General features: G+C 47.4%; 3 protein-coding genes across 3 annotated transcripts in view; all 3 read left to right on the top strand.

The window, feature by feature from the left end:
• The window catches only part of LOC148686099 (uncharacterized), a 580,325-nt gene that overhangs the window by 504,514 nt on the left and 62,954 nt on the right, over window positions 1-12,857 (top strand). The gene's annotated exons all lie outside the window — the stretch shown is intronic.
• LOC118078417 (uncharacterized) overlaps window positions 1-12,857 on the top strand; it is a 295,133-nt gene that overhangs the window by 148,806 nt on the left and 133,470 nt on the right. The window lies entirely within an intron of this gene.
• LOC132592082 (uncharacterized) lies at window positions 39-9,297 on the top strand. The gene is made up of 3 exons (XM_088668950.1): window positions 39-404; window positions 1,286-1,412; window positions 5,422-9,297. The coding sequence occupies exons 2-3, from the start codon at window positions 1,379-1,381 to the stop codon at window positions 6,399-6,401; spliced, it is 1,014 nt and encodes a 337-aa protein (XP_088525076.1). The 5' UTR covers window positions 39-404; window positions 1,286-1,378; the 3' UTR covers window positions 6,402-9,297.

The following is a 12,857-nucleotide window of genomic DNA, read 5'->3' on the forward strand; positions in this document are numbered from 1 at the left end:
CTCCCTTGCATTTTGTTTGCCTCCTCTCCTCTGCTATTTGTAAGGCCTCGTTGGACAGCAATTTTGCTTTCTTGCATTTCCTTTTCCTTGGGATGGTTTTCGTTACTGCCTCCTGTATAATGTTACGAGCCTCCATCCATAGTTCTTCAGGCACTCTGTCCACCAAATCTAAATCCTTAAACCTGTTCCTCACTTCCACTGTGTATTCATAAGGGATTTGATTCATGCGCTGGATTATGGAGAAAGCTAGAGAGTTCCAGAAAAACGTCTACTTCTGCTTCATTGACTATGCAAAAGCCTTTGACTGTGTCGACCACAGCAAACTATGGCAAGTTCTTAAAGAAATGGGAGTGCCTGATCACCTCATCTGTCTCCTGAGAAATACAAGCCCCTTCGAAAGTTAAGTATGGACTCACATTATTAATCCACTGATCAAACCTACCGTAGATATTCTCGGAAAAAATAAAAACCAGATTGTCTATATAACGTCCATAAAAGAAAATGTAATCTTTAAAAGGGTTATTATTTAGAATGTGATTCCAATCAAAGCTTCTCATGAAAACGTTTGCCACACTTGGAGCGGATTTGGAAGCCCATTGCTACTCCTTGTTGTATAAACAATTTAGGCTTAAGTTTTGTTCTGAATGTCGCCAGTAGGATTCATTTGTAGTGGCAGTTTTCATGGAATCCTAGAGTTGAAAGGGACCCCAAGGGTCATCAAGTCCAACCCCCTGCATTGCAGGAATCTCAGCTAGATCATCCAAGACAGATGACCATCCAAACTAGGCTTCTTCTATTTCTAGATTGATCACTGAATGCTAAAATTGGCTTCTAAGCAGTGGACAAACGAGATCAAATAGTGGCCAGAATTCACCTAACCAGCCCCGTCTGCTGCAAAATGGGGCCTGTCCCCCCTCCCTCTCCATGCCCCCATGAACCCCTGGAATTTGGCTCTAGGGCTTGGGAGGGAACCTCCCCAGAACAGTTCATGAGGAGAGGAGAAAGTGGATCCTTCCATCGGGGAAACTGGAATGCTTGCGTAGGGAGAATGACTTGAAAAACACAAGGAGGAGTATCACCTATTTGCACAAAGACAAACACCCATAATTAAAACGCAGAATAAAAGAATTCCATTAAAACATTAAAATAGGCATCCATAATTAAAACATGCAGCAAAGGAATCCTATTGAAACAAGACAGCAATTAACAGGAAAGAAAGAACAGAGCATTGTGTAGCAGCTAATATTGATCCTGTCTTAGGAGAACATTTCCCTTTTTTTTAAAGGGTCCAGTGTGCTTTGAAGATGTCGCTGTTTGTTTCACGGAGGAGGAGTGGGCATTGCTGGATCCTGACCAGAGAGCTCTGCATAAGGATGTCATGGAAGAGAATTGTGGGATCGTGGCCTCTCTTGGTAAGGCTCCCTGTGGGATCATAATATCTGCCTGGAAATTCAAAAAATACCTCTATGTGACAAACCTCATATATTTTCACAGAGCTCAACAGCACCCCCTACAAACAATGATTGCCGGATTGTTGTCAGAGGGTCATCGTGGCTACTCCGGAGTAACTCCGCTAGAGACCAGTTTGTCTTCAAAGATGTTTATTGTGCTAATTATTTACAGTGTAGAGACAGCTAAAAACATGACCTCTCATCCCGAATCAGAATCCAGCAATGGCGTACGTCTGTTCCTACGCCAGCAAAGTAGTCGGGGCACCCCAAAACGCCTCCCCCTTGACCTGCATCACGGCGCTCTCCTTACTTCTTGCGCCGGAAGGAGCGATGCCCTCTCAGTTTCCTCCCTGATCTGTAGGTGCCCTGGCTCTGCAACATCCCTGAGCCCCTGTCTGCATCTCTCGCCCCCCCCCGAGCTTTCCCATTGTTCCTCACTCTGATTTCTCTCTCCCTCCAAGTCTCTTCCTCCCCCTCTGGCTGCTTCAGAGCCGCCACTGCTCCCTGTGCTTGGCGAGGTGGACGTCAGGATGATGGGGGCTGGTTCCCTGTAGGGAGTCCCCTGACACAAATATTTATAATTTTATATATAAACGCTTTGGTATCTGGGAAAAGACCACATGCAGAACACTTCAATTTTTGCTCAAGTATTTCATTTATGTATTTTGGGACATTTACATTCCCATTAATGATGCAAATTCTGCCCACACCTTTTGCTGTCATACAACCCCAAATCTTCACACTATCTGGGTGTTTCACGGTCGGTGTAATGTAAGTAGGATGTAAATCTTATCCGATTCTTCTCCTCGCGTATTTCATGCCATCACTACCAAGCAAGGAGATTTGGGTTTCATTGCTGCAAATAACACTGTCCCATTGTTCCACTGTCCACTTAACATGGATTCAAGCTTTTAAAGCTTTGATGGAGAGATAACAATGGGTTTTCCTTAGAATTCTAGCATTTAGACCAGTCCTTGCACTCAACTTCACATTACATTGTGCCATGTCATCTTGTAGACACCCAGATGATATTCTTTGGTCATGTAGGGACAGTTTCTCCATTCTTCGATCATCACTTGCCTTTCTGCACCTTTTCCTGCCTTTACCAGTCTGATTTTGTAGTGGCTGAGTCTCCTTATACCTCTTCAAAAACATAGAAATGCCAACTTCAGTTTAGTTTTTCCCAATCTTTCATCTAATTTCTTCATAACTGTAGCCTTGTTCACTTAATAGTACTATTTTACATCGCTCTCTGGGTGACCAATCAACTCTTTGTGCCATTTCTTTAATTTTATTATCTTTTACAAACTCACTAAATGAAAGAACGCAAAAAAACCCAACCAACTTGATAGCAATCACATAACACACTGACAAAAGTCCACCTAAGCAAGTTGTGCTTCCTTTTTTCTGGTTATTTGGCTATATGTTTTGATAGAATACAGATAACTGAACAAACTATGTTGCTTTACATCATTGATTAAATTACCTTTACATTGGTATATAATTTTATGGTATTACTCCAAAAGAAGTGGTATTTTGAGACAACAAACTTCTGAAATACACTCGTTTCCAAAAGGCTTCCACAATTTTGGCCACTACTGTATATCAAGCTGTCAGGGAGGTTGCTGGCTACCCTCGAGCAATGACACTCCAAACCATCTTGTCTTTAATACTTTTATTGTGAAAGTTATTTACAGTGCAAGAGCTTCATGAAAACATGTCTACTCAGTGCTATCAGATTCTCCCAATGGCGCTTTTCGGCTCCTCCCCCAGCAGAGTAGTTTGGGGACCCCAAATCTCCACCCCCTGCATTTGTGAGCCACTGATCGCCTCCGTTCCGGGGTGAATTCGAAAGGACGCCGCTCTGTTGCTTCCCCGCTAGACCTCTCCGCTGGCCCCTCCTTCCTCGCTGGTATCACAGGCTGCAGGTGGTACTCTTGGATGCTACCTGAGCCCTGGCCCACTCCGCTCACTTCCTCCTTCCTGTCTCCTGTCCCTCCGCCGTTTGAAGAGCTGGATTTGATGAGGGGTGGCTGTTCCCTGTAAGCCCACCCCCTTGCACAAACTAAGCAACATTCAACAACAACCCATCAGAAAATGGGTGTCAGAGACAAGGCCCGGGGGCCTAATCCGGCCCGCCAGACCTCGTGCTGTGGCCCGCCGCTCGCCGTTGGGCGGCCGCTCGCCCGCGCGGTCACATGGGCGGCCTGGGCGCCGCTTCCGGAGGAAAGGGCGGGACACAAAGTTGAATCTGAGGCCCCATTGGCTAGTGGCGCTGCTAATCTGCCGTTAGCAAGCACGCCCGGCTCTGAGCCGGCTCTGAGCCTTGCTCTGAGGCTGCGGGAGGTGAGTGCCATGAGTAAGCCGCTCGGAGTGCGGGGCGGCGGCGGCACTAAGGGAAGGGCAGAGAGAGGAACTGGAACTGTTAGCCTCAAGAAGGAAGCGGCAAAGGGCGGGCGAGGTCCTCGCGGTTGGCTTTGGGGCTCAGGACAGAGAAGGCACAGCCTCTCACCCCCTTTATTTGTCCCGCGGCAGAGCTCGGCGCTGCCAACTTGTGCAGGGACAACACTCAGGAAGCCCCATGTCCTCAGGACAAGCAAGCATGTGCAGGAGGAGGGCGACTTCCGAGTAATTTCTGTGAAGTGCCTGTGCAGTTGATCGGGCGTGCCTGCCGTTTGCTTTCCCCGCTGGCTAACAGTTCCCTCCCTCCCTCCCTCTCGCTCGCTATTTCCCCCTCCCCCCTCTCTCTATTTCCCTCTCAGCCCCTCCTCTCCCCTGCACCTTTGAAGGGCCACCTTTGCAAGGAAACACTTGCCCCACCACCCCAGCCCCTAACAGGACCCCCAAGGCTCCTGCTTCAGCTCTTCAGCCCCCCAAGGAGCCCTTCAGCCCCTACCTGGCTGAGAGCCCAGGGAGGCGATCCAGAGCGCCACAGGCAGGCTCTAGGTGTCAGCTGGCCAGAGAGGACATGCCATGTCTGTTCCCAAAGATGAGGCACAGAGGAGCCTGCCAGATCCTGGGACAGTCCATCTCCCTCAGTGCAGCCAACACTGGTTGGCAGCAACAGCTCTCCAGCTTTCAGCCCTGCCTGGAGTTGCTGCCAGGGAAAAGCTGCCAGGATTCCTGCATTGCAGGGTGTTGGGTTAGATGACCGATGCAGGTGTGTGTGTGTGTGTGTGTGTGTGTGTGTGTGCACCTTGTGGGTCTTTCATCCCCTGCAAGACAAAGCCCTCCCCCATCAAGCCAAAGGGCAACCCTTTTGCTGGGGGCACCTGCTGGAGCTCTGAAACCTGCTGTCCAAATACATCCCCTCTCTCCAAGCCTCCCTCTTGAGCAGCCACAGACAGACCCCCGTGAAGAGGAGCCTCCTTCCATGGCTGCCCCAACCCAACCTCTTCCCCAACCCCAGACGCTGAGCTTTCATTTTTTAAAAAAGGTCTCTAGTCCTCCCAGAGAACTTTGGAACTCCCTGCCTAGGGAAGCTAGATGGGCTCCCTCCCTGCTGGCAGATGGGAACTGACTGTGTTTTGAGGAAAGGGCTAGCGCTGTGGTATTTTGATTGTTGCTATTATCTGTATTTCTAATAGATCTTTTCAATACATAAATACATAAATTGTACAATAATTGTACATTTGAATATCTACTTGCCATTATTCTGACTATGTTTCTGCTTTCAGAGCTAGTTATTACTTACATTATTACAAAAAACAGTAATAATTGAATGCAGTGACAATAATTTATGATAATAAAGAGTGGACACATAGTCCTACAAATACAGCCGGCCCTTTGAGGGCGACCAAACTGCTGATGCGGCCCCCGATGAATTTGAGTTTGACACCCCTGCATCAGAATCTAATAATAAATATGTTGGTTAATGACAAATCACAAAGGTAATTAACACACACCCAACTTCCTTCAGTTCTTCTGCATTTGTCCCTGAGACTCTAATCCCTTTTTGTCTCCATTGCAGATTCTGATGAATTGGAAATTGAGAACAAGGGTGAATATGACAAAATCCCCAGAGAGGAGAAGCCACACAAAAAATTGGAGTGTGGAGAGAGCTGCAGTCAGAACTCCCATTCAACATCCCCAAAAAGAAATCTCATTGGAAAGAAACACTATAAGTGTGTGGAATGTGGAAAGAGCTTCAGTACGAGCACCAATCTCACTAAGCATCAAATAATTCATACTGGGGAGAAACCCTATCAGTGTGTGGAATGTGGAAAGAGCTTCAGTCAGAGCAACTCTCTCACTTCCCATCAAAGAATTCATACAGGGGAGAAACCCTATCAGTGTGTGGAATGTGGAAAGAGCTTCAGTACGAGGTCCGATCTCACTAAGCATCAGAGAATTCATACAGGGGAGAAACCCTATCAGTGTGTGGAATGTGAAAAGAGCTTCAGTCAGAGCAACTCTCTCACTAAGCATCAGAGAATTCATACAGGGGAGAAACCCTATCAGTGTGTGGAATGTGGAAAGAGCTTCAGTACGAGCTCCTCCCTAACTTCCCATCAAAGAGGTCACAGAGGGGAGAAACCCTATCAGTGCATGGAATGTGGAAAGAGCTTCAGTACGAGGTCCGATCTCAATAAGCATCAGAGAATTCATACAGGGGAGAAACCCTATCAGTGTATGGAATGTGAAAAGAGCTTCAGTCAGAGCTCCCATCTCACTAACCATCAAAGAATTCATACAGGGGAGAAACCCTATCAGTGTCTGGAATGTGGAAAGAGCTGCAGTATAAGCTCCCATCTCACTAAACATCAAAGAATTCATACAGGGGAGAAACCCTATCAGTTTGTGGAATGTGGAAAGAGCTTCAGTACCAGCTCCTATCTCACTTCCCATCGGAGAATTCATACAGGAGAGAAACCCTATCAGTGCGTGGAATGTGGAAAGAGCTTCAGCCAGAGCTCCCATCTCACTCGGCATCAGAGAATCCATACATAGTTCAGAAAAACCCTTCAGTATAGCTTTAGACGTCATGCCAATATGCACCATTTTAACCAGGCCTTTGGTTGATTGACATCTAATGCCCTTTTAAAATGTGGTGGGGAGGGGGGGTTACAGATGTATATTTTGTGTTTTTATATAGCCTTTTCATGTTGTAATCGTCCTGAGACCTGTGGGTGTGGGGAATAGGAGCCAACTGTAAGAGGCCGAGGGGTCTTTGCCCCCCCCCAACAAAATATTTGATGGGGCCACCCCCCAGTTGATAGGCATTATCATTCCAATGGGGGGCATGCATCATGTGATTGATTGTGCAAGGTGGTCCTTACCTGGCCCCCCAACAGTATTTTATTCAAGTCGGCACCACTGGGTCGTGTGTTATGCAAATTAAATACATAAATGTCCTTCCATTGGACATGTTCCAGCTTATCAATATCCTTCTTATCATTTTTAAAATTTATGTGCCCTTCATCCGAAGATTTTACAACATAAACACACAGGATGAAAGCATGACTTTCTCAAACACAAGTCAAGCCAGAGAAATACTCCCCTTTTTTTTGGATGGAGTTACAAACTTTGTTGTTCAGGGGACTGCTGTGGAAATAGTGCATCTTGTCCCCGCAATATTTATGTGCGTAAGCTGGTAAAATGTGGGCTGAATGAGGTAACTGTTAGGTGGATTAGACTGACCGAACCCAAAGAGGACTCCTTCATGGGTCCTCATCATCCTGGGGGAAAGTGACAATAGGGATGCTGCAGAGTTCTGTCCTGAGCCCGTTGTTGTTCAACGTCTTTATAAATGACTTGGATGAAGGAACTGCTCACCCCATTTGCAGGCAACCCCTGCTGTGATCGCTTGTAAGTCCCATCCCTGCCTCTCTCCATCTGGTCCAGGAAGGGACCTGACAGGCCTCTTAAGGGCAGCTGATTAAGGGGAGGGGTCAGGGCTGCCTGGGAGTGGGTCCCATCCAACAGAATGGCTGGGGCAGGTTCCACAGGGAGGGATGCACTGGGACATCTGATCACGAGTAGGAGGAGGAGTTACACTAAGACCAGACCATGTAATTCCCGAGGAGGCAGGTTTAGTCATTGTTTGAGGACTATCCCTGCCTCCGGGTCTGGTCTTGACCGGATGGATACTGGAATCAGCAAGGGAGACCCACATGGCCTGAAGGTGCTGCAGTACAATGCCAGGTCAATGACTCACAAGACGGCTGTCATCTACAACTTGATCGTGGATGGAGGACTTGACCTGGCATGTGTAACGGAGACTCAGTTGGATGAAGCAGATGGGCCTGTCCTTGCCACTGCTTGTCCACCAGGTTTCTCTAGCACACAGCAACTCGGGTGATGTGAGGAGGCAGGGGGGTTGCAGTGATTTTTAGGAAGTCATTCGCTTGCACCAGGCGTCCTATTGGGAAGACACGGTTCTCTGAGTGCATGTTCTGGAAGGTGGGCAATAGGGGCAGTACAGGATTCCTTTTGGTGTACCGACCTCCCCGCTGCACCAAGGATTCCCTGCCTGAGCTGCTTCAGGTCGTGGCAGATGTTCTCCTGGAGGCACCTAGTTTGTTGTCATGGAGGATTGTAACATCCACTCCGATACGACTTTACAAGGGGCCGCTTGGTACTTTGTGGAAACATGGCCTCCATGGGGCTGTCCCTGAATAAGTTTGGCCCAACTCATAGTCACGGACATGCCTCAGACCTCATGTTCACTTCTATGGATGTTGGTGATCTGACTCTTAAGTAAAAGCCAAACTAACGCAGTGCCATGGTCAGATCACTTCCTGGTGCAACTGGACTTCATTGCGACTCTTCCCCTCTGCAGGGTGGTGGTGGGACCGATTCGGATGGTCTGCCCCTGCCACTTAATGGATCCAAATGGTTTCCAGAGAGTGGTAGGAGTGGTTTTATCCCATGACATCGAGCCTACCAAGTGGCGATAGCGATGGCAAAGAAGACCTTCACCACCTCTATTGCATCTCCAGAAAACAGCAGCAGGAGACTCTTTCAGGTGGTTCGCAATTTAACGGAACCACCGGCTCCATCAGGGCCTGGTACGGGCCACATGATCTCCTGCAGTGATTTTGCAAAGTTTTTGCAGATAAAGTTGCTCTGTTTCGGAAAAATCTAGACTCCTCTTTCCCCTGGGAGGAGGGCCTGTTGGCATTTTCACCCCTCCTATTGCAAGAATCTCCTGATATTTTGTTTAACTTTCATCTTATGAGAAAGGAGGGGGCAGAAGCTGCTCGTAGGTTCTTCCATCTCTGGTACTAAAAGGTTTTCGCTTTCATCTGTGTAGAGATATTGTCAGAGGTTCTTGCGGCTCCTCTTGAGTAATGACGCTCCACACCTGCTTGTCTTATTTTTATTGTGCATTCTATTTACAGTGCAAAGAGTCTGGAAAACATGTCTGCTTAGTCCGAGTCAGAACCTTGCAATGGCTTCTTTCTGTTTTGCGTCCAACATAACAGCTTGGGAACCCCAAAGCACCTCCCTCTCGCCCTACAGGGTGCCGTGCGCCTCAATTCAGGCGTTGGGGGGGGGGGAAGGACTGACTGCTCTCCCGTGGCCAATCCCGTCATTTCCTCCCAGCTGCTTCCTTCTCTACTCGATGTTGAAGCTCTCGCATGCTGTCAGAGCCTCTCCCCCCTCCCCTGCTTCCTGACTCCTGTAATCTGATCTGCTACTGGACTTGCTGCTCTGAGAGGAACTCGACATGAGGGGGGGGGCTGTTCCCTATAAGCCCTCCCCCGTACAGATAAGATGGCTGTATGAGAGCTGCTCCTCTCATGCATGTCTGTAGTGATTAGAAATAAATTAGGTGTGCTTCAAAACCTCCACAGCTTTGCTTCTGTTTTACTCTGCTGAGTTTTGGTGCTCACAATGAGCAGATGTGAGTCCACTGCACCAGGACCTCTTCTCCGGGAATGCTGTGTCTCTGTTCCTGCGATCGGAAGGTCGGTGAAGGTGCTCCAGTCGCCTAGCGCGCTTAAGACATGGGCTGAACAGGCGTACAAACAGGGGCGGGGCGGGCGAGTGCTAGAGTCCTAGAAACATAGAGTTGGAAGAGACCACAAGGGCCATCCAGTCCAACCCCCTGCCAAGCAGGAAACACCATCATAGAATCATAGAGTTGGAAGAGACCACAAGGGCCATCCAGTCCAACCCCCTGCCAAGCAGGAAATACCATCAAAGCATTCCTGACAGATGGTTGTCAAGACTCTGCTTAAAGACCTCCAAAAAAGGAGACTCCACCACACTCCTTGGCAGCAAATTCCACTGTCAAACAGCTCTTACTGTCAGGAAGTTCTTCCTAATGTTCAGGTGGAATCTTCTTCCTTGTAGATTGAATCCACTGCTTCGTGTCCGCTTCTCTGGAGCAGCAGAAAACAACCTTTCTCCCTCCTCTATATGACATCCTTTTATATATTTGAACATGGCTATCCTATCATCATCGTAACATTATACAGGAGGCAGCAACGAAAACCATCCCAAGGAAAAGGAAATGCAAGAAAGCAAAATGGCTGTCCAACGAGGCCCTACAAATAGCGGAGGAGAGGAGGCAAGCAAAATGCAAGGGAGAAAGGGAAAGATACAGGAAACTGAATGCAGATTTCCAAAAAACAGCAAGGAGAGACAAGAGGGTCTTCTTAAATGAGCAATGCAAAGAAATAGAGGAAAACAACAGAATGGGGAAAACCAGAGATCTGTTCAATAAAATTGGAGATATGAAAGGAACATTTCGTACAGAGATTACCATAATCAAGGACAAAAGTGGTAAGGACCTAACAGAAGCAGAAGACATCAAGAAGAGGTGGCAAGAATACACAGAGGAATTATACCAGAAAGATATGGAGGTCTCGTACACCCCAGGTAGTGTGGTTGCTGACCTTGAGCCAGACATCTTGGAGAGTGAAGTCAAATGGGCCTTAGAAAGCACTGCTAATAACAAGGCCAGTGGAAGTGATGATATTCCAGCCGAACTATTTAAAATTTTAAAAGATGATGCTGTTAAGGTGCTACACCCAATATGCCAGCAAGTTTGGAAAACTCAGCAATGGCCAGAGGATTGGAGAAGATCAGTCTACATCCCAATTCCAAAGAAGGGCAGTGCCAAAGAATGCTCCAACTACCGCACAATTGCGCTCATTTCACACGCTAGCAAGGTTATGCTTAAAATTCTACAAGGCAGGCTTAGGCAGTATGTGGACCGAGAACTCCCAGAAGTGCAAGCTGGATTTCGAAAGGGCAGAGGAACCAGAGACCAAATAGCAAACATGCGCTGGATTATGGAGAAAGCTAGAGAGTTCCAGAAAAACATCTACTTCTGCTTCATTGACTATGCAAAAGCCTTTGACTGTGTCGACCACAGCAAACTATGGCAAGTTCTTAAAGAAATGGGAGTGCCTGATCACCTCATCTGTCTCCTGAGAAATCTCTATGTGGGACAAGAAGCTACAGTTAGAACTGGATATGGAACAACTGATTGGTTCAAAATTGGGAAAGGAGTACGACAAGGTTGTATATTGTCTCCCTGCTTATTTAACTTATATGCAGAATTCATCATGCGAAAGGCTGGACTAGATGAATCCCAAAACGGAATTAAGATTGCCGGAAGAAATATCAACAAGCTCAGATATGCAGATGACACAACCTTGATGGCAGAAAGCGAGGAGGAATTAAAGAACCTTTTAAAGAGGGTGAAAGAGGAGAGCGCAAAATATGGTCTGAAGCTCAACATGAAAAAAACCAAGATCATAGCCACTGGTCCCATCACCTCCTGGCAAATAGAAGGGGAAGAAATGGAGGCAGTGAGAGATTTTACTTTCTTGGGCTCCTTGATCACTGCAGATGGGGACAGCAGTCACGAAATTAAAAGACGCCTGCTTCTTGGGAGAAAAGCAATGACAAACCTAGACAGCATCTTAAAAAGCAGAGACATCACCTTGCCGACAAAGGTCCGTATAGTTAAAGCTATGGTTTTCCCAGTAGTGATGTATGGAAGTGAGAGCTGGACCATAAAGAAGGCTGATCGCCGAAGAATTGATGCTTTTGAATTATGGTGCTGGAGGAGACTCTTGAGAGTCCCATGGACTGCAAGAAGATCAAACCTATCCATTCTTAAGGAAATCAGCCCTGAGTGCTCACTGGAAGGACAGATCCTGAAGCTGAGGCTCCAATACTTTGGCCACCTCATGAGAAGAGAAGAATCCTTGGAAAAGACCCTGATGTTGGGAAAGATTGAGGCCACTAGGAGAAGGGGACGACAGAGGATGAGATGGTTGGACAGTGTTCTCGAAGCTACGAACATGAGTTTGACCAAACTGCGGGAGGCAGTGCAAGACAGGAGTGCCTGGCGTGCTATGGACCATGGGGTCACGAAGAGTCGGACACGACTAAACGACTAAACAACAACAACAAATCCTATCACCCCTTAACCTTCTCTTCTCCAGGCTAAACATACCCAGCTCCCTAAGCCATTCCTCATAAGGCATTGTTTCCAGGCCTTTGACCATTTTGGTTGCCCTCCTCTGGACACGTTCCAGCTTGTCTGTATCCTTCTTGAACTGTGGTGCCCAGAACTGGACACAGTACTCCAGGTGAGGTCTGACCAGAGCAGAATACAGTGGTACTATTACTTCCCTTGATCTAGATGCTATACTCCTCTTGATGCAGCCCAGAATTGCATTGGCTTTTTGAGCTGCTGCATCACACTGTTGACTCATGTCAAGTTTGTGGTCTACCAGGACTCCTAGATCCTTTTCACATGTACTGCTCTCAAGCCAGGTGTCTCCCATCCTGTATTTGTGCCTTTCATTTTTTTTTGCCCAAGTGTAGTACTTTACATTTCTCCTTGTTAAAATTCATCTTCTTTGCTTTGGCCCAGTTGTCTAATCTGTTAAGGTCATTTTGAAGTGTGATCCAGTCCTCTCGGGTATTAGCCACCCCTCCCAATTTGGTGTCGTCTGCAAACTTGCTCAGGATGCCCTCAAGCCCATCATCCAAGTCATTGATAAAGATGTTGAATAAGACTGGGCCCAAGACAGAACCCAAGAGAGAGCCAGCAAGTCAAGAGACGTCACATAGAGTCTGATTGATGGGCCCATCAACATTCTGCCCAGGGCTGACCTCTCAGGCCTGGTTTACTAATTAAACTTGGCTCCTGTGCGGAGTAGCTAAAAGGAGGAACCGTTTCAACACATGTCATTGTGGCCAGCAATGAATCCTGGAGGGGAACAGGGCTTTGCATGAGAACAATATTGTTTTGCTGCTACCTTGATGGCCTCAGCAATTTGCTCCAGGACTGGCAAAAGGACAAGAAATGCAAAAGAAAACAAATCAATGGAAAGCTCCAGAAGATGCAGAGGGCAGCCGAAAGAATAAAACAAACTCCATCAGGATCAGCTGCAGGAGAACCGCTTGGGTCAGCCCATCGGAGGCAACCCTGGA

This window comes from Zootoca vivipara, chromosome 4 (genome assembly GCF_965207765.1).
Source record: "Zootoca vivipara chromosome 4, rZooViv2.hap1.1, whole genome shotgun sequence".
In the NCBI taxonomy this organism is placed as follows: Eukaryota; Metazoa; Chordata; class Lepidosauria; order Squamata; family Lacertidae; genus Zootoca; species Zootoca vivipara.

Coding starts and splice junctions, on each gene's coding strand:
- LOC132592082 (XM_088668950.1), top strand. CDS start 1,379: ATGGAAGAGAATTGTGGGATCGTGGCCTCTCTTG. Junction 1,413..5,421: donor TGGGATCGTGGCCTCTCTTG/GTAAGGCTCCCT, acceptor TCTCCATTGCAG/ATTCTGATGAATTGGAAATT.